General features: G+C 38.4%; 1 protein-coding gene across 2 annotated transcripts; it reads right to left on the reverse strand.

Moving 5' to 3' along the window:
* Nucleotides 1-6,553: 6,553 nt before the first annotated feature.
* On the reverse strand, nucleotides 6,554-22,018 carry LOC123749809 (uncharacterized). Of its 2 annotated transcripts, none has more exons than XM_045731941.2 (9): nucleotides 21,569-22,018; nucleotides 18,833-19,006; nucleotides 17,867-17,997; nucleotides 17,038-17,137; nucleotides 16,226-16,408; nucleotides 15,119-15,272; nucleotides 14,256-14,457; nucleotides 13,547-13,715; nucleotides 6,554-10,577 (listed from the first exon to the last, which is right to left on the reverse strand). In XM_045731941.2, exons 1-9 carry the CDS (start codon nucleotides 21,872-21,874, stop codon nucleotides 8,439-8,441), a joined length of 3,558 nt encoding a protein of 1,185 aa, XP_045587897.2. In that variant the 5' UTR covers nucleotides 21,875-22,018; the 3' UTR covers nucleotides 6,554-8,438. The 2 variants fall into 2 exon arrangements, with proteins under 2 accessions (XP_045587897.2, XP_045587888.2); XM_045731932.2 differs by having other exon boundaries at nucleotides 18,833-19,009.
* Between the last annotated feature and the right edge of the window lie 301 nt (nucleotides 22,019-22,319).

Here is a 22,319-nt window from a genome sequence, read left to right on the forward strand (position 1 = left end):
TCAAGCTGTCTGCTATCGCTGTATCTATCGATGATTTCTGTGTTGTTTACTAGGATTTCTCTGGCTATGGTTTGGTTGTGGGAAGAGATTATATGTTCCTTAATGGAGCCCTGTTGCTTATGCATCGTTAAACGCCTTGAAAGAGATGTTGTTGTCTTGCCTATATACTGAATTCTTTGAGGCTTACTGTCCCCAAGTGAGCATTTGAAGGCATAGACGACATTGGTCTCTTTTAAAACGTTCTGCTTTGTGTCTGGAGAGTTTCTCATGAGTAGGTTGGCCGTTTTCTTGGTTTTATAGTAATCATATATTGTATCTTCTAATTTTTGTCTGTAGGGATAACGTTTCTATTAACAATATCTTTCAGGACCCTTTCCTCCGTTTTATGAGCTGTGGAAAAGAAGTTCCTGTAAAATAGTCTAATAGCACAACACCTATACCCCCTATTAGACTATTTTACAGGAACTTCTTTTCCACAGCTCATAAAACGGAGGAAAGGGTCCTGAAAGATATTGTTAATAGAAACGTTATCCCTACAGACAAAAATCAGAGGATACAACTGACGATTTACTATAAAACCAGAAAAACGGCCAGCCTATGGCCGTTTTAAATTGTTTACATATCCGAAATGTATGTACATACCCACGGGATGGGTATGGGGTGCATAATAAAGAAAGAAATTGAATTGGCGTTCCGCGAGCCCCTTGTCCTGCTGGGTTCGTATCCTGGCCGGGGAGGATTTACTGGGCGCAAATCCTTAACTGTAGCCTCTGTTTAACTCAACAGTAAAATGTGTACTTGGTTGTAACAACGATTCTTCGCGGCGGGGATCGTATTCCAGGGACCTGCCCGAAACGCTACGCGTACTAGTGGCTCTACAAGAATGTAACAACTCTTGTATATACCTCAAAAAAAAAATGCTAATCACATCAACATATCAGCATTAAGATCAATGTAAAATTCCTGTTTTGGTCAGAATGTCTATCACTTTGCATGAGTGGACTTTGTAATGTTTCTTTTCGGTAGCTTTATTTCCTCAGTTTCCGAACTGGTTTCTTTAGCTTGTATGTTGTAATAAACTATTCCAACATTTACAGTTGTTCTTCCTTGTGAAGATTTAACAAAAAATTGTGCTTGCAAAGGTGATAAAGTTCAGCCCCGGCAGCATCCAGTCTTACTCCATAGTTCCATCTTTGTGGGGCCGGTATAAGCCTAACTTGTTATATACATTGGCTGCCTGTCCCCTACACAATGATTTATCATTAACTATTATATACAGTATGCCCGGCTAAAGCGAACACAGTACAGTTTCCTCATAGGAGATTCCTAGAGTGGAATTCACTACCAAATTTCAATATATCAAAGTATTTTTGGTTTCAAATGCTGTTATTTTATGCATCATTTGTTGTTTTAATAATATTACGGCCATCTCAACAAAGAACAGTACATCCTAAGCAGACGTTATATAATGATATTCTCAACAGTAGATAAAAGAAAATTGTTATCTAATACCAGAATAGTATAAAAGCTTATCATAAGCCAAGGGATTTGTAGATCAGTGTTTAAAGGGAATTCTGAAGTAATTAATTATGATACAGCTGATGCCATCTGTCGGCAGATAAGAACACTATCAACTTTTTTTTTTTTTTTTTTTTTCTTTTTTAGCAGGGATAATCCTGCGCGGGCCCTAAGCCTCTGGCTGGCCCACTAAGTGATGCTCGTTTCTGGTTTACCTGGGCGGAGGATGAGTATGTATGACCCGTATGGTCGCTTCAGTAAGACACTATCAACTGGCAGGTCAACAGTGGCCATAAGATACAGCTTACGCCATCTGTTGACATCAAATTACACTTATAACAAATTACCCCACAAAATACAACTAACGCCATCTCTCTTTTTTCCAACGCACTATAAATAGCCAAACAGCAACCCATAAGGCGGATTGTTGTGCTCGGGTAGGAGGTTCCAAGCTCCGCCCACAAATTGTATGGGGTGCATAATCAATGGCATATCATTGGTAGAAACTCTTTGTTGACAATCACACATCAGCCAATCACAAGAAGGGATCAGCTAAAGGCTCCATCCACTTAATAAATCATCTTTATTGAGCACACCATCCTTGCTTATGACATTCTGCTTCAACTTTAATCTACGTAAAAAGTGAAGGGTTAAGTATTTAAAAGCATTAATAAAGTGATAATTAAATACTGCAGGATGTAACGAGTGTTACAGAAACACGGGCTGGCTACCTAACTTGTGACGTCATCAGTAGGGGTTGCCTCACGCAAATAACTTTGATGATAAAATGCTCCGTTCTCTTATTGGACTCGATTATTCAGTTAGATGGAAATTTCTGACTTGTACAAAACGAAGAGTTTGTGTTTGAAATAAAGATATTGTTGTGCAAAAAGACGTATTTCTTAGTTTGCATTTAATTTATAGAAAGAGTGTTGGCATTCCCAGCAACAGCCAATCACAGGAAGGTATTTGTTAAAACTCTGTCTCCTTACTGACGTCTTCAGGAGCGACACACAGATCTAGCTTATGGCTTGCTGTTTCATCTCTTGTATATAAAAAATATGAATATTTCGGGTACTATGAGTATTAAAAATATGAGATTATAACACTTGTTACACAAAATGGCTAAATTTTGTCATCAAAAAGAGATCATAGTGGATTTTGTAATAGTTTTATGGAAAGCGTGTTATACAATTTTTCTAAATATCTTCTGATATCGGCGATGACTTCTCAATTTGTGTTCCTAATACTTGAAGGCTTCTTTCCAGTTCCTTGTAGATTTTATACCAGTCAGGACAATGAGTAAGGGCTCTGAGTATAATTGCGTTTATTACACTATTCTTATTCTTAGTCTGACCATTCATACACATTCCAGTGTTGAAATTGAAAATTGAATTAAGTTTATTGAGGTAAAATACACACAAAGGGATGAGGTAGCTCAAGCTATTCTCACCCCGTTCAGTACATCATGTTACAACATACATAGACACACATCACAAACAATAAACATATTACCAAACATTCAGAGAGATAAACATCTACATTTCCTCCTTTACACAAGTAGTATGGTATCAGACGTACTGGTGGGTTTAGTATAATCTTCTGTGGTGAAAGTTGTTTTAGGTTCTCACGTAGACATGGAGGAAAGGGAGTGTACCATCGATGCCTATAGTTCATGGGTAAAGTTAAGCACTGAGTTGCGGTTAGGTAGATCCTTTAATCGCGACAATTGCGGGAGGGTTTTCACACATACGTACATATTATCGCTGTATCTGCAGTAGATGCGAAGTTTCCCTGTGGTATTGAAGGTTTTCTAGTGTTCATATTTAGAATAACCATGGGTTTTATTTATATTTTTAATACAACAAAAATGAATTATTATAATGTTTCTATTATTTCTGAGGCCCATTATGTCTGAGTGGGCCCAAAAATTTATTTCCCTAAATAAATACTCATTATTATCATTATAATTGGCTAAATCTAGTCCTTGCAGACGAGATCAGTTGTGAACGCCAGCTAGCGCACAAGTACAAGAGCGCCCAAAATTAACGCATAAGACATGTAGAGACAGGCGTGTAGCTTCTGACTTTGTTTTTATTAATAAATATTACACGTTAAGCGTTTACTCTTAATACATATTATTATATATTAGTACAACAATCACACAGTAAATGTAATAGGAGTCTACCCAAAAACAATTGTGATCATTGCTGTCTTCTTATATGTGCTATCAATCTGCTGTATGGTGTCTATTACATGACTTACACATGTGGCTGAAAGGTATGTGAGTTACCAGGCAAGACAAAACATTATATTCCATTAAACGAACAAATCCACAAACCCCGTGACGAGGATTCGAACCTACGTCCAAGATCGTGATTTCTGTGTGTAATGAAGTATTATAAAGCAGCAGGTTATATAAGATGGCTGTAGTATGCGGGGGCATACCTTCGCTTAAATCAAATACATTAAATCGATAGGTGAAAAATTCTAAAGAACCTCGCTAATATATGGAGTTTTGTAGAGCAGTAGTCTACGTTCCCGGTTCACAACCTAGGGATCCAGATTCGATCCCAGGGCAGGACAGAAACGACGCACATAGACCAGAAACAGACCACCAATAGGTGGTCTGTCTTATTAAGAGGAAGTAAAACTCATTATTGACACCTTGCTCAAAAAAATCAGTGAAATATGGGTGCCCAAGTCCCTAGATTTCCTCACGTGAAAGTGAATTCTGTATTAAATGAAAATATGTCTGAAGTTGGAGACGAGCAAGGAAGAGTGGGGACAGGGAAGAAAAAGAGGGAGGAAATGTGAGGGAAGTCGGGGTGAGGAAGAGGAAGGGGGGGGAAAGGGGAAGGGGAATGGGGGGTGAGAGGAGAGAAACTCTCCTGGCAATGCCAGGTACCCATTTTGGTAACACGGGGCCTCGTAGCCTGGTGGATAGCGCGCAGGACTCGTAAATCTGTGGCGCGGGTTCGATTCCCGCACGAGGCAGAAACAAATGGGCAAAGTTTCTTTCACCCTAAGTGCCCCTGTTACCTAGCAGTAAATAGGTACCTGGGAGTTAGTCAGCTGTCACGGGCTGCTTCCTGGGGTGTGCGTGTGTGTGTGTGTGGTGTGGGAAAAAAAAAAAAAAAAAAGTAGTTAGTAGTTAGTTAGTAAACAGTTGATTGACAGTTGAGAGGCGGGCCGAAAGAGCAAAGCTCAACCCCCGCAAAAACACAACTAATAAACACAAGAGCACGTGTCATTATGTCTTGACATACACACAGTATAGAATAGTTTCCCTTTGAATCTGTGAGTTAACCTTCAGTTTTCTCTGATAGGGGAAACGCCACCGGACCCAGTAGTAGTTACGTGTTTTATGTTACTATGGCCTAAGTTTGAATAGCAGAAAATTTTTGCTAATTTTCTGAGATCAGTGAATAATGATGTATATTTCTATAAGAAAAAATGGAGGGGGATGAAAAGCAGAGAGGGTGAGGATAGAGAAATGGGAGAGATGAAAGGAAGAGGAAGAGAGACAGGTAGGGAGAACGGGAGGGTTAGAGGGTGCAGGCAGAATGTGTGGAGAGGTGAATAGAAAAGGGGGTGGAATGGGGAATGGGGGAGAGGGTAGAGACTATCCCATGCACCGCCGAGTACTCCTCACGGTGTGCCATATAGTCATATTGGCTTAGCGCTTTCTCCTTAATCACCCAACCTTTACTCCTGCGATTCGTAGGGGCTCGGAGCTCTGCCTCTGTGGCTCCAACCCGTTCTCGCAAATTTAATAAGTCAATATTGACTTATTAAATATGTGCATAGGTGACATACTTAACATAATAGTTTCCCTTGAAAAGCTTCATAGAAAACACCGACCTTACCTAACCTACTTAGTATTTTAAAATAAGCATCTTATAGCTTCGTAATTACAATTGTTACTTAACGTATTATAGGTATAGGCTCGTAGGTGCTCATAGTGTTCCTCAGGTGCAGGTGGTCACCTTACCAAGAACAAGGCACTATGGCAAGTGAATAATAAAGTTCCCTTCATATCTGTGCATGGCAGTTTTATTCGCAATTTTTACCTTGCATTTCACTATTAGTTCTGTATTTTCTTTGTTGCTTATATTACTGGTTTCATTGTATAATTTTGAGTTTGTTTTCAGTTTCTTTCCGTGTTTCACTCTATCACTAGTTTTATCCACTCCTATATACTGCTGTCACCTTATTGGCGGTGATGCATTCCCCTGCAAACACAAAACGTAACGGTCCCTATGATTCCCTTGTTACAACTTGTAAACAACTTGTTTACATCTTGTTATGACGTTTTGATGACGCATTAGAAGGTTAAAAACTTGCTATATTGGTTGTTACAATCAAGATTGTAACTTGCTTAGCTAAATGAATTGTGGAATTCAGTCCCTGAGCCCATTATGTGCCTCTGTAACCCTTTCCACTCCGCCCATGAGATGGGTATGGGGTGCATGATAAATGAACTAAACTACAATTGTGAGGTGTTAAACGTCGTGTTAGGCGGGTCAAGCCTCTTTCCAATCCATTTTATATGCCTCACTAACCTCTTCATGGCATTTGATACTCATGCGGTACTTTATATTCACTTAATCTTGAAAAAATTTAAATAACGTATATTTCAAAAATTAAATATAAACAATTTAATTCGAGCACTTCATTTTGATAATTATCTATATCATTTTTTTATGAGGAAACAGAGCAGACACATGAGAAAGATTTAGGATTTAGAGATTTAGGCCACTGGCAAAGTTGTGGCACCTGAAGGTTATTTAGTATTGGCGTAAATAATTATATTAAAAGAAGGCACTAGGCCAGACAGACTATTTAGTACTATCCATGTCACAGGATATTTAAAGGGTTCTAAATGCGTATCAGCCAAGATGTGAATGTGTTAGCATTATACTCATGCGAGTTTGTTAAGGACAGTACTCAAACATTTAATGTGCAACAAATAATGAGATTAGTTTTATAACCTTTATTTATTGTTTATAAAGTGAGATGAAAAGTGTCAATATTTTATGCAAAAGTTTTATTTTAATTAATATTGATAATGTACAGGTTTTTCTGTATGGCACTATCTTAAAATAATGAAATGTAAGCTCACAGTAAAACAAATCTTATCAATTCAACAATGTGATGTACAGTAATGACTTAAAATACAAAATAATAACACTTACCGGAATATAAATGCATTTAAGCCAATTCAAGTGTCATCTTGAAATGGTCATCAACCTCGTTCATATAATATATATACAATATTATGTATGCATGCGTGTATCGTGTGTGTGCGCGTGTGTGTATAATCTCGCCTAGTTGTGTTTGTGGAGGTTGAGCGCTAGCTCTTTGGTCCCGCCTCTCAACTGTCAATCAACTGGTGTACAGATTCCTGAGCCTACTGGGCTCTATCATATCAACATTTGAAACTGTGTATGGAGTCTGCACGAGCATGTGTGAGTGTGTGTGTGTGCATAAGTGAGTGAGTGAGTGTGTGTGTGTGTGTGTGTAAACATGGATCCTAGCTAACACCAGAAGCTGAACCAAGCCAAAATATAAACATGTAAAACAGTTCAGTGTTTTTCGCACATCTAGTAAAGTGATCAATGTCATAAACCACAGTTCAGTTACTGGACAAATCATTGGTGAGAACCCCATGAGTAGCACGATAAAATGCAGGGGTGTTATGATTATATAGAGATTGGCCGACATTTGAGAGTATGCTTGGAAAATAGAAAATGGCTGAACAATGGTAAAACTTATACATAAATTATAGATTAACATACCAAACACAGTGCTGAATTATCAGGGAAAAATGTGTGGATAAGTAGTAATAGTGGTGAGGAAATTAACAGATTGTGGAATAAATAATTAGCAAGCCTTTAGGAATAGTTAAGGATGCATATATATAGGATATTGTTTTGTTAAGACTAGTGAAAACAATATGTTTCAAAGAAAAACTGTAGCATTAATGGATCTAGGACAAAGTACATGAAAGAATGAACTCAAATGCATTATGAGAGGGTTTATGTCTCAAGTAAAAGGATAGTTATTAGCTGTAATAAAATGTTTTAAGAGCTGAAATATGCATCAAATGTAATGGAAGACTAAGTAATTATCAAAGTAATGGAAGACCAACCTTTGAAATAAAAGTTGGGAAAGGAATATTATCATTCAATCAAGTCTTTTTAAGTTGTATATGGGCAAAGCTATCAGATATCTCAGGAATGGAAGCAAGAGTGGGAAGGACAGGAAAATTTCTGGAGCAAGATGGAGAGGCACAGTCCCTGCTGATCCTGACCTTTTTGGTGATTCAGTAATGAGAGCACAAGTAAGTAAATATCAACTGAAGGCACCAAGCTTGGAGAGACACTAGGAATTGTTAAGGCTTGTTCAAGCTAAAAATATTTACGATACAAGATATTAAGGGCACAGGGAGTAGATATTAGAATGCCAAGTGTGGGAATTCTTTTACCTTCACTGCAGAATATATGTGCAACCATGCAGAGCAATATCAAAATAATTTGTTCAAGTATTTGAAGCAGTCAAGAAATTAAAATATTCAGGATTGGTATTGTGCAAACTTGGGATCATGCAGAAAGGGAAATTAGTACAAAAATAGGAAAGTGATGTGATCCCTGGGACAGATTATGATAGTTACAGTACAGATGTTTTTCCAAATAATCAAAGATGTCAATGGAATATGCTTGTGAAATAAAATACAATGTACTTAGATTTGCAATTAGCTGTATTGATGTTTCAAAGAGTACAGAAATATATGAATAAAAAGAAAGTAAAGTTTGTAATACACAACCCTCAAGAATTTTCTAAAGTAATGTTGACACTTTAAATAAATTCTGGAAATGCAACAAATGGAAGATCACCAATTAACAAAAATATTGGTATTATCTATATTGAACCCTAATGGGTGAAGGCTTTACAGAGGAACGAGGAGGAAGCTTTGGTGGATTGACTGAAGTTTCCGTTACAGCCAATTGAGAGGTCCCAAGGGCATTTTTATTATGAGTAACAAAAGTAATGGGACTCTCTGGAGCTTTAAATCTCGAATCATCTTTTCTCAATAGCGTATTAGGAAATGTGGCTTCTCCTCTGTAAGCCTTTGGGGTTTCATGAGAATGTTCTTGCTGAATATTGATCCAAGTACTTTCTTTTAGTGGTGACACTACAGCAATTCTGGCAAGATTATGAGGAGCTCTATCAAATTGGAATGATTTCTGCCTAGCCTTCAACAGTTCCCGTGGCGTCATGGTGGAGCGGTGAGACATACTTTTTGAGTAATTTAACCTAGTTACAATGTGCTCCGAAGACGACGAATGTTCAGGAGGAAGCTGAAGAGGAGTGCTGCGAAGCCGTCGTGACTGACGTCGCTGGTGAGGACTCCCTATATTTAAGTTGTTGAAGAGCTGTACATTGGCAGTTACTTTTTTCTGTTTTATCAGTGCTGCAAGTGAAGGTCTTCCAATACTCTCCTCTTCTCTTAAGCTCTCTTGATCCCCTACACAGTTGACAAATTCAGTAGCAGTCATCCACTGCTCTTCTCCAGCAAGGACCGACATTGCCGATTGACTTTTTTGGGTTTCTAAGTTTTCTTCAGTGTGTACCTGTTCGTCAATTTCCATATTTATATCTGAGGTATTATACATATTTAAAGAACTATTACCATTACCCATTTGATAGTCATCATTTAATGATGTTTCTGTTGAAGAAAACTTTAACACCGGAACAGCAGTTACCAGCGATAAAAGACTGGACCTCCTACGTGTCATTGGCCCAGGAAGGTTATCAAGGAAACTGCCAATTAAGCTTCCATTACCACTCGTATCAGACACGTTCACGTTTAGTGACGGTTGCTCACCAGTACCATCATTATAAATTTTTCTTATATTACTAGAGCCATCATTCCGCTTGTTAACTATCACCTTGCGACTTTTGGGTGTTTCTTCAAAAGTTATTGGGGAGTTGGAAATAACATTTGCAGAGGAGCGCACCACATATGGAAGTCCTGACTTCACAGAATTTGGTCTACCTCTTCGTAAGGAGGCATTTATCGGAGTTTGCAGTAATGAACCTTTCATCTTTGGTGTTTGAAGTAATTTACTTGCAGGTGTATCGTCCAAATTAACACTACTTTTAGCAGCATTCTGCACTAACTCTCTTGATCGGCGTCTGATGGTGCCAATTTTTCGCTCGCTTGGTGATCTTATCACTCGGTGTTCCTCACTTTTTCTCTTGCGAATCTTGAGCTCCTTTCCCAACCTTTTTGACAAGCTGTCTGAAGGACTGATGCCAAGCTCCTTTGTTTCTACTTTCATACGCTCATAAGCACTCTGAATCATTTCAGAGTAACTCATATTTTGTGCAGATGTTGAGGAACTATTTGGAAAAAATACTTCTTTCATCTGTTGAACATTACTCTTATCAAATTCATCTTCCATAGTTTTCAGAACAGACTTTATATCATCATACTGCTGCTCTAGTGATTCTATGGAATTACTGACCACAGGGTTTGGAACTAACTGGCCACGAAGAGTGCACTCGGCTCCATCGGGTACCCCACGTGATCCCAAGGTAGCCCCATCTGCACCATCTGGTTCATTAAAATTAATTCTCCATCCATTGCTGCTGTTCCTACGTGTAACTCGAATGGGTTCTTCAGAACAGTTAGCTCTCTTGGCACTGCTCCTCAGTGGAATATCGCAGCTTCTTCGTTTTATTACTGGCCTCGTAACTGGTGACATCATTCGAACAACCTGTGACAGGGCATTCTTTTTGTGTCCCATTGTTCCAATTCGTAGAGGATCAACTTGACCAAAGCTCTTCCTCTCTAAACCAGGGTGGATTGTGTGTAGGTTAGTACTCGGGGATTTGGGGAACGTTCCGATTTTAACGGAAGTGGACCTCTTGAGAGACTGACTGGAGTTGCCCACGAGGGAGTATTGGCCAGACTGTTGGGAGAGTACGTTCTGTGAGCCCGTGATCTCTCGAATGGCACAGGGCTGACCCATCTTAAGGTTCTGCTTCTTCTGAAAAAGTAAACAAACAAAAATAAAATTGCCAGCAACTGATTAGATTTCCAACACGTCTTTTGTTAGATTATACAGCAGAAAATTTAATTTGTAATGTACTAATGATTTGTATCGGTTTTATTTTAACATGAACTTTACACATCAATTTCACAACTTCTAAACAGGTATGGATGTGTTCAAATATACAAGTTGATGTGCTAATGATAAGTGAACACTGAAATTTATCACTGTTTTATTAGCTGAAACAGTAAAACTTAAAAAAAAAATTATATATATATATACAGTACCTGTATATAAAAAATATAAAAAATGAATTGACCAAGGGATATGAATGTATATGTGGATATAAATGGGAACCGTCTCATATTGGCCAATAGGCCTGCTGCAACTTCCTTTATTCTCATGTTCTTAAATTGGGTAAGTTCAGAGTTAGGAAATACCTGATTAAATACAAACTTTGAAACAGGAATATGGAACCAATTACTGGGTAAGATAATAGACATAGGACCAACTGTTTCAAATGAAGGTTAGACATATATATGAATGAGTTTATTGGTATCTAAGTAGGCACTGCAGGCGATGAGTCACAATAACGTGGCTGAAGAATGTTGACCAGACCACACACTAGAAGGTGAAGGGACGACGACGTTTCGGTCCGTCCTGGACAATCGACTTGAGAATGGTCCAGGACGGACCAAAACTTCGTCGTCTTCTTTCCTTCACCTTCTAGTGTGCGGTCTGGTCAACATAAGTAGGCAGTGCCTAGTGTGGGCCAATAGTTCTCCTGCAGTTGCCTTTACTCTTAGGCTCTTAATGGCTAAATTTAAGCAATGGATCAGATTTGGCCACTGGATCTTCCCCTCCAAATTTAGAATTTGTTGGGATTAAATCAGGATTCCTGACAGGGCCCTGCTATCAAATTCCGATTATTATATGGAGTATATAATCAGATATTTTTCAAATATTTTATAAACTTGTGCATTTTTTGTTCAATGGAAGTCAGAGTTTAGGTCAGGTCCAACTTTGAAAAATAAGCTCTAAGGGATGGATCCTGATAAATAACTTGAATGGGGGTAAAATACCTTTATAGTCAGGTTGGTTTTCTTAGTAACTGTCCATCACATGATAAGACGAAAGTCAAATTTCGCTCGGTGAAATTTATCCATAGTGCACGTTAAAAATTAGGATACGAATCACACAGTAGCTCAAATATGTCTCTTAATCTCAATTTTAATCATTTTTCACAGATTAATGCAAAATTACGGTAAACTGTTGGTACAGGGAAAAGTTATTGAGCACATTTTAAACAAAATTCAATGGTTTTATTTTTTTATTCAGTTTTATATGATTGACAATAGATAGCCAAGAAAATGCAATGCTCCAGAAAATCAGATTTTACTCAAATACACATCAGGTCAGGAATGATATGATCCAGGGGCAAGATTCACGAAGCAGTTATGCAAGCACTTACAAACCTGTACATCTTTTCTCAATCTTTGGCGGCTTTGTTTACAATTATTAAACAGTTAATGAGCTCCGAAGCACCAGGAGGCTGTTTATAACAATAACAACAGTTAATTGGCAAGTTTTTATGCTTGTAAACTGTTTAATAAATGTAACCAAAGCCGTCAAAGATTGAGGAAAGATGTACACGTTCGTAAGTACTTGCGTAACTGCCTTATGAATCCGGGTCCAGATTTGGAGGTCCACTGTACACTAAATAAACAGATTAATAAGGTTAATCAAGATTTGTACAGAGGATCCAACAATAAGATTCTAGTAAAGATTGGGACTAAAGATTATTTTCAACAAGAAAACCCAAAGCACAGGAGTATTACTACTCATTATTTTGAAAATAGTAAAGATACTAATAAACTTAGAACAAATTAATTAATTTATATGAATACATTGGTCAAAGTAATGTCATGTAAGTATTTAGTCAAATAATTTAAGTTTGACAAACATTACCTGTGACTGAGATAATATTAACCCTACATTAGTACCCAGGGGAATTTAACCACCCCAAAATAAGATTTCAATGTTCAGTTTCAAAGTTGACAACCATAATATTCCTGATCTTTCTAATACGACACAGAATGGAGTAAGCACCAAAGTTCCTGCAAATACTAACTCAGCTTATCTGAGATACAAAATCATTGTCTTCCTCATGCAGATAATGATGTGTCACATTAACAAGGCGAAAGAAATGTTGACCAAACCACACACTAAAAATGGATGAGACGACAAGCCATTTATTCAACTCGATTGTTCGACAATCGACTTGATAATGGTCCAGGATGGACCAAAATGCCGTCGTCTCTTCGTGTGGTTTGGTTAACATTGTCTTCCTCTTTACGTGTACAGTCATCCCTACAAGAATCATTGAAGTAACATTAAAGGTAACTATTAAATTATTTTGTATGTTATGATGTACCTGCAGAATAACCATTACAGTCTATTTTCTTCATATTAATGAATAACTGTCAAAAACTGTATTACTGTACCAAAGAGACAAACTATAAAATTACTGTACTGCATCAGATTCAATTCACCCATGACAAAATGATTGGACAAACTTACTACAATATTGTAATGATTGAATGAAGGTGAAGACCCAATATATAAGTGTATTAAAAACCAAATAATTGGTTTACTGTATACAACTGATCTAGAACATTGTACACAGTACCTAGAGAAAGGCTGTAGGATACATTTGAAAATTTTTTAATACAGTTACACATAAACATTCGGTCTTTCCTTCACCTTCACAAAATGAATGCAGAGAATCACAAGATTGTAGAATATCAATATAAATCTGTGTTAAATTGCACAAGCAATTACAAAGTGATTTAAAATTTTTATGCTGGGGTAAGGTATCACCCCAGGGTAGTAACGAAGTTTGAACCCCCAAGGGTACTATTGTAGGGTTAAACACGCAGCCACAATAACACACAATGCATACTCACATTGAGTGAAGGAGTTGAGCAAACAGGAAGAGGAAGGCTAGCAGAAACAGAAGGTGCAGCATCCACAGCAGTAGTAGCAGAGGTAGCAACAGTGCCCACTTGAATGTCAACTTTGGCTCTCTTGCTAGTTGGAGGTGTAAACAGAGGGTTGGTTTCAACAGCTTGGTCCCTGTAACACAACATGCTACTCACCAAACTGCTACACTTAATGACCAAACCACACATCCAAAAGTAAAGCAACGACGTTGTTTCAGTCTGCCCTGGACCATTATCAGGCTCGATAACCGACCAGAACAGACTGAAACGCCATCGTTTCTTCACTTCCCGATGTGTGGTTTGGTCATCAAATCTTCAGCCATGTTATTGTGACTCATGGTCTGCACGGCTACACTTGCTCCACATGCATAGGACATGCCACTCTTCATATAACTATTTAGAGTGATATTACAAACTTAGAGTAACATCAGTATATAATGATAAAGCTTACAAATGAAGAACATAATATCAGGTCCTGCTCTCTATATTACCTTGTTCTCCATTTCTTTGCTTTATTACTATACAATTTCAAAGCATTATACATGAACCATTCAAGGAAATCTCAAAATGTTCATGTTCATAAAAATCACCAGCTTTAACAAAGCACAAATTGTATTACTTAACCATCACCAAAAAGTTAATAAGCAAAAAAAAAGAAAAAAAGCCAACTCACCTCACTGATTCAAGGGAGAGAGCAAACGCATCGGCCGATTTGCGTTTTCGTGGAGATGGTTCACTTCCTGGCATTGGGGAGAGCGCTACACCTGGATGTAAGTGTAAGGTATCAAGTCTCTCAATACTCCCAGCAGTATGGAGAGGGGAGGTCGAGTCTGGCCTTGTATGCCCAACTACACGCCGTAATCCTGTCATCAGCCCTGTATTTATGGAAATGAAGATATAAATGTGATTACAGTATGTACATACAGTACATACAGTACATACATACATACATACATACATACACACACACACACATACATACATACATACATACATACACACACACACACATACATACATACATACATATATATATATATATATATATATATATAGCTCTTATGTTTTAGGTCAAGAAGCCATTTAGCATCCTGTTCGTATGTAAAAGATTAGTCATAATAACATGACTGAAGATATGACGACCAAACCACACACCAGAAGATGAAGAGACGACGATGTTTCGGTCCGTCCAGGACCATCATCAAATCGATTGTCTTGACTTGACCCGGACCACAATCGACCTGATAATGGTCCAGGACGGACTGAAATGTCAACTTTTCATCTTCTGGCGTGTGATTTGGTCATCTTGTCTGTACTTTTTCCAGGAAGGCCCCAACAGGGTAGCTCCCCAATTCTACATCCTGGAAGCATCCAAGACTGTTAGACTCATGAGTGCCTACCATGGTGCTAGGACCATAATCTGGCCAGCCTAAAGAGGTGAAGAAACTATGTGATACAAATTTCAATTATCTTTGTCCTGCATTTAACATAAATATATAAAACAAAACTACACGTCTCTGCTCTTTGATTACTGACTATGTATTGAAGCACTTCGACGTTTCTTTCTGGATGCAGAATGTGACTGGGGCGCCAAAAGATTTTCAGTCGACTGACTTTTTTCTCGGTGTTCAATAGCCAGAGCAACATTGCTAGGCATGCGACCCACCAATGAAGCACTCTCAATCAACAACTGTGGGCAGAAAAGGGTTTAATTAATACACAAACTCCATACTGTATATGGTAATTCTTTAAATTTCTATTTAAACTAATCCCAATTTAAAGCATAATTGTGCTTTAAATTGTATTCCCTTTCCACACCTATCCCAAGGTCAAACCTTCCATAGGTCATTTCAGGTAGGATAAAGCCATCTCAAGTGTCTCACTGTAGTGTCTCACTACACCAAGCCCCAGGCTTGGCTGGGGCATTTGCAAAGATTCTCATGATTCCTGGCTGTTGTTGGGTGCTGTCCTCACCCAACCACTTGGGCTGAACGGTGGAGCGACGGTCTCGCTTCATGCAGGTTGGCGTTCAATCCCCGCCCACCCAAGTGGTTGGACATCATTCCTTCTCCCTGTCCCATTCCAAATCCTTATTCTGACCCCTTCCAAGTGCTATATAGTCATAATGGCTTCGTGCTTTTTTGTATTTACTACTACTGGTGCTGTCCTTGGCAAGAGCAGGATATTGACCAAGTGAGTAACTGAGTGGCTTAGTTCAGATATAAACATGACTACAGCCAGACATATGAGGCCATCATCCAGTCTCTAGAGCAACAGGAAAACTTTCAGTCTCTCTAAGCAATAGATCTCCAACACAGTAATGAACCATATGCATCATATTAATGCTAAAGAAGCAGGGGGCCAGATTCACGAAGCAGTTACATAAGTACTTACGAACGTGTACATCTTTCCTCAATCTTTCATAGCTTTGGTTACATTTATTAAACAGTTTACAAGAATGAAAACTTGCTAATCAACTGTTGTTATTGTTATAAACAGCCTCCTGGTGCTTCGGAGCTCATTAACTGTTTAATAATTGTAAACAAAGCCGCCAAAGATTGAGAAAAGATGTACAGGTTTGCAAGTGCTTGTGTAACTGCTTCGTGAATCTGGTCCCAGCCGAACATTCATGACTATTCATACCTGCAAAATCTCAATGTTGGTAGCCAACATTACATCCTCAGATGGCAAGGAATGGCCAGATGATTTCCAGCTAGAGGCCGGAGGAGTGAATGTTGTTGGCAAGAGATTAGGTGCCAGCACTATTGCCAAGTTTCGAGCATCCATCAGGTTGCTTCCACTTGCTGCTACCACATCTGAAAAAAACTAAAATTATTCATAGTATTAATATTACAGATTGTATACTTCTTTTATACACATACACACGTGCACATACATATGCAAACACATTCACTCACATTCACTGCTCGTCCATTTATTCCTCGCACCACACTCACTCATCCTAGTCCACTTGCAGTGTCCTTATTATACTGATCCTCCTAGTCCACCTGCAGTGTTCCCATTATATTCATCATCCTAGTCCACCTGCAGTCCCCATTATATTAATCATCCTAGTCCACCATACAATAATGCACATCTCCATATCAAGACACCATACAATATTTCACATCTCTCTGTCAAAACAGACACCGTAGATTAAATATAGCTGCTATTGTTCTACAGTACCACGCTGCTACTATTCCATGCTGCTTTATTAAGTGGATTATGCAATATTTGCAGCAATTTCCACGCTATGCGCATATAGTCCTCTAGGGTTCTGACCAAACAAATGCCTTATCCAAACACCATACAATATTTCACATCTCCCTATCCAAACTCCATACAATAACCCACATCTCCTTAGCTAACGACATTGCCTCCAACTTGTCAAGAATGCGTATAAAAAAAATTGTAATGTTACAAAATTTTTCTCCAAGAACATAGTATAAACTTACATCCATCAGGTACACTAGTGTATATCTATGTGCTCGGGGCAGTAACAATGTACATAATACAATAGCCGCAATTCTTGCTTCCTGTACCAGATCCATACATCTGCAAAGGAAATAGAAAGAATACAGAAATCCTGAAAACTAAATTAGAAATGGGTATTTGTCATGAGATAATGTATTGTATAAGAACATATATAAAACTGTATTCCATTTTCTTATTTCAAGTATTATCTTTAGAGGCGGCGGCCTGGTTGACGACCGGGCCGCGGGGACGCTAAGCCCCGAAACCACCTTAAAGTAACCTCAAGGTAGACTGATGTTACTATAGCAAATGACTATACAAATACCTGCTTAGAAAACTAGTCAAAGCCACTACCACTTGTAGCCTTTGTTAATACTGTTCACTCTTTTGAGGGCAGAGCCTTGTAACTAGCAATACCCGAGGCTCTTAGATAGCTAGATTTAATGTTTTGACTACAGTATTAATTATACATTATCAAATTTTATCAAATTATATATTTTGTTTAATCTATCATTAATTTTTATACTATCATTTATTTCTATACTATTATGTATTAGATAATACATAAATACAAAAATAAAAATTATTTTACAATAATACAGTACATAATACAACATACAGTACTTGAAAATAAATACAGCACACTTAAGAAGCAATACAGCCTACACCATACTTGAAAAGCAGGGTAACAAGTCATCCATGCCTATTTTCCTAGTTTTAAACTCACATACAGGAAATATGACAACGAGATAGCAAAGGAGACAAGACACACACACATCATACAACATTCAGTGTTTGTGCACAACTAACTTGACAATCTTGGAGTGGACGTCAGATGATAAAAGCGGGTCAGGTAGAGACCGCAAGAACTGCTTCAGCAGGCACGCCGCATCTATCACATGAACACTGTTCGAAAGGCTGCTCCCACTGTCTATTAGTTTCTGCAAGAAATTGAAATAAGTTTATTGTAAAATACACACAAAGGGATGAGGTAGCTCAAGCTATTCTCACCCCATTCAAAAATTTCTGCAAGAATAACATAGCATTCATATAAAATACTTTAGGAGTACAATCTCAAATTAGCCTTATGAAATAATGTACCTTAAAGTCATTCAGTGACAATACTCTTGTCACAGTTCTCAAATACTGATGATGTTATTCAATTTACAGTTGTTTCCAATGTCTATCCTGATACTATATGTTTGCACACAAATAGTTTTTTCCATTCTTATACCTAAAATTACCTATCACTTATGGAGTGGGCAGTCATTTTACTGCCCATTCCTGCAGTACTTGGGAACAGCTTCGAGGAGCCTTCGGATTATAAATGAACCATCTAGAGACAGATCCAGTTGCAAAAATAGTATTTCTTCAGCATCTTCATAGCATCAGTATGAGTTAGTAGTAGCGATGGTTTGAGAAGATCCCTGCTGTTGTTGCACAATGTCTACCTGCTCTCACTGTCAATGATCATATCCAGTGGAGTTTGGTTGCTCCCTTACCTTAGGGAGCAACCAAACTACCAGACTGATATAATTGCAAATCCAGAAGGGCTGTGATGAGGGTTCGAACCTATGCACAGGTATGAACCTATCCAATGTGTAGGTTTGAACCCCTTATCATGGCCCTTGTGGATTTGTTCATTTGATATATCACGCTATTGTGATTTCTGTGTGTATGGTATAATTACTTCCACAGCACATTTATTTTGCTCCGGATTTCATATAAATAATTCCTGAAGAGTATAATAATTACATGAAATAAGTATTTTAATACCTTTACATTGCTCTGCCTCTGAGATGATCCAGCTTTACGGAAGATTCCTTCAGTGGTAATATTTCGTCGAACGAGGTTACACACATCCACCAAGAACTCTGGTACGGTAACCTGGATTCCATCTGACAGGTATACACACACTGACGGAACATGTTCAAGTTCACGACCAAACACCTGCTACAGAGAATGACTATTAACCTTTAAATAGCAGTTATCATATGATGATTTACACTTATGGTTTTACACTTATGATGCAAATAAGGATATAATAACCCTAAGTGGATGTAATAATGTTTATCTTCACCCATTTCATGGTTATGTTACTAGGTAAATGCAGTCACCATCATAGTACAAAATTCCGTCATAATTACATGGCATGCATAACAATGTTGTTCATATGGTTTTCACAACTCTGCATGATTGTAATGACATCTACCAAGTAAACCAATCCTCTAAATATAATAATACAGGGAACTACAGAAGGCCCATTCAAGAAAAAGAGCACAAACTCTTGTGTTTACTAGTTGTGTTTTTACGGGGGTTGAGCTTTGCTCTTTCGGCCCGCCTCTCAACTGTCAATCAACTGTTTACTAACTACTTTTTTTTTTTTTCCACACCACACACACACACACCCCAGGAAGCAGCCCGTGACAGCTGACTAACTCCCAGGTACCTATTTACTGCTAGGTAACAGGGGCATTCAGGGTGAAAGAAACTTTGCCCATTTGTTTCTGCCTCGTGCGGGAATCGAACCCGCGCCACAGAATTACGAATCCTGCGAGCTATCCACCAGGCTACGAGGCCCCTAACGAGGCCCCCTAATCTTGTGTGCTCTTATAAAACCAAGAACACATAAGAGATTGTTTGTTCATGTTTTAATGAGCATATAAACTAAGTATGGATGGCCCTGATACCTTTTAAAAATGCATTTTAAGGCTAGGGGATGTGAGAAATAAGGCAGATGTGGTTACATTTTTGTTCAGACATGCTCATTTGGTAGTTGCCTATAATAGGTTGAGATTAAAATTTTGCTAAGTAAAATTAGTCCATAGATCAAGAGAAATGCATCCCAGCGGCATCTTCAGTTGCAACAAATTCCTCACTGCAACAAATTGGCGTTGGTCCCCATATATTTTATTGAATTGAGGTTATACTTTATATCTTCACTTTCACTTCACTTTTTATGGTAAAGGATTTAAAATGTAGGATATATTTACTGTATTTTTGGTGCACATAAAAAAACAATGTTTATTACTGTATCTAGTTAAAATTAACATTGATCTTTAAGAGGTCGCAACTCCACTAGATCGCAAGAGCATCACTCAAGGAACCTTCTTCTAAAACATGTAAATCTTTGCTCACCAATAAGATATAAACCTATGATAGATTTACAATAAAAAATAGAGCTCTGTCTTTCTGATCAACATAAATATAAGCTTCATTAAAGAATCTCAGCTAATTACACAATATATCGACGTGTGTATAGGATTCGGTACTCCATTGGGGAACGGAACGGAAATATCAGGAGAAGTGCCAAGCCATTACGATTATATAGCACTTGGAAGGGGTCAGGATAAGGATTTGGGATGGGACGGGGGGAAGGAATGGTGCCCAACCACTTGGACGGTCGGGGATTGAACGGCGACCTACATGATACAAGACCGTTGCTCTACCGTCCAACTCCATTGTGGAAGACACACAGGAAGCATTTAGAAATATACATATACCCATGACTCTTCGTTTTAACTTTAGATATTTTCATTTTAATGAATTATTATGTAACTTATAGTTCTGTCTATCTGGTGGCATATGAAACATTTTTATTTTTGTATATGGTAAAAATAAACATTGATCATCAAGAACCTGCATCTCCAATAGATGGGGCGAGCGTTCCTATGGAAACTTTCTTTAAATCTGATATATCATTGTTCTCCCATAACATATATTGCCAGTAAGCACTTACAATAACGATTACATTGTTTTCTGACGGCACATACAGCAATATTTTTGGCATTATTAGCATATCTCTGTTGATGACACAATACAGTATACTGTATATGACAATGCATAGGCTTCAGTATGCCATGATCAACAAGCCACAGAAAGCAATTATAACACATGTATCTTCACATGAGCTTTAAATATGTCCATGAGCTTTAAAGGACTTAAATGAAGTTTATATTTCTGTCTTCCTTGAGGCATATAAAACATTTACATTTATTACCGTATCTACGTGAAATAAACATTGTTCAGAGTGAGTTAGTAGCTCCGTCGATCAGTCTCTACAGGTTCAGAGCTCGAGAAGAGATGAAAAAAGCAACTTTTATAAAACTATATATATTTATATATTTATTTATATACAAGATACATTGGGTTGAGAGTACATAACATTGGGGTTCTTATATTCTTGCAAAGCCACTAATATGCATTAGGGCTTCGGAGAGGTCCTTAATACTAATTTTCCCTGGAATACGACCCTCCAAATCGTTTAACAACCAGGTACCCATTCAGTGCTGGGTGAACAGTCGGTTAAGAATTGACGCCCAGTCAATCCTCCCCGGCCAGGATACAAATCCAGGCCAAAGTACTCACAAAGCATCAAGCGAGTGTCTTACCACTGCACCACGGGGACTATGTTGCGAGATGACGAACCTACTGACACTAAATATTAGCTGCTAATATAGCTGACGACATGAAGTAGTTCACAACTACTTTAAATGTAATTTTGAGACCAACCTTCCTCTTATTTTCTTTATTCTGTTGTCTTCGGATTTCAGCCTTGCGCTTGGCACTGGAGAATGGTGACTTTGGGGTATGTTTGCGGTCATCCCGGCCCTTTGCAGGCTGCTTGAGAGGGCTCCGAGAGCCAGAGATCTTGGGGCTACGCTTACCCTTGCCCTTACTCTTGCTGGACTTGGAAGCTGAGTTAGAGATGCCCAGAAGCTTGGCACTCTGGTGGCCCTTTCTCTCGCTCTCCTGCACCCCCAGCCGCGTCAGCTCCTCCAGAATCACGTCTTTCAGGCACTCATTATCATCTTCCATGTTTCTCCGCCAGCTTGGCTCGCTAACAAGGGTGTAATGGGCAGAGTGGAAGGTAAATAAACATTCACGAGTTTAAATCTCCCCACAGCACCAACGACCCGCTTTGAACCCTTCGTCGGCAGCCAATCAGCGCGCTCTACACCCACAACAAACCGTCCTGACACCTGGCGGCCGTCGCCTCAACCATCACCCGCCAATCTTAAAATATCCCGCGAAAAATGTTTAATTCTAAATTATAAAAAAATATAATTACATTAGATTTAAGCTAATAATTATATGTTTTGCTCAGTGAATGATGTTCGGCACCACTGAGATTATACTATATATTTTGTTATTTTTTAGTTTAGTTCATTTATTATGCACCCCAAACCCATCTTGTGGGCGGTAGTGGAAAGCGTTACAGAGGCACATAATGGACTCAGGGACTAAACCCCACAATTCATTT

The sequence above is a fragment of the Procambarus clarkii genome, chromosome 4, assembly GCF_040958095.1.
Source record: "Procambarus clarkii isolate CNS0578487 chromosome 4, FALCON_Pclarkii_2.0, whole genome shotgun sequence".
NCBI classification, from domain to species: Eukaryota; Metazoa; Arthropoda; class Malacostraca; order Decapoda; family Cambaridae; genus Procambarus; species Procambarus clarkii.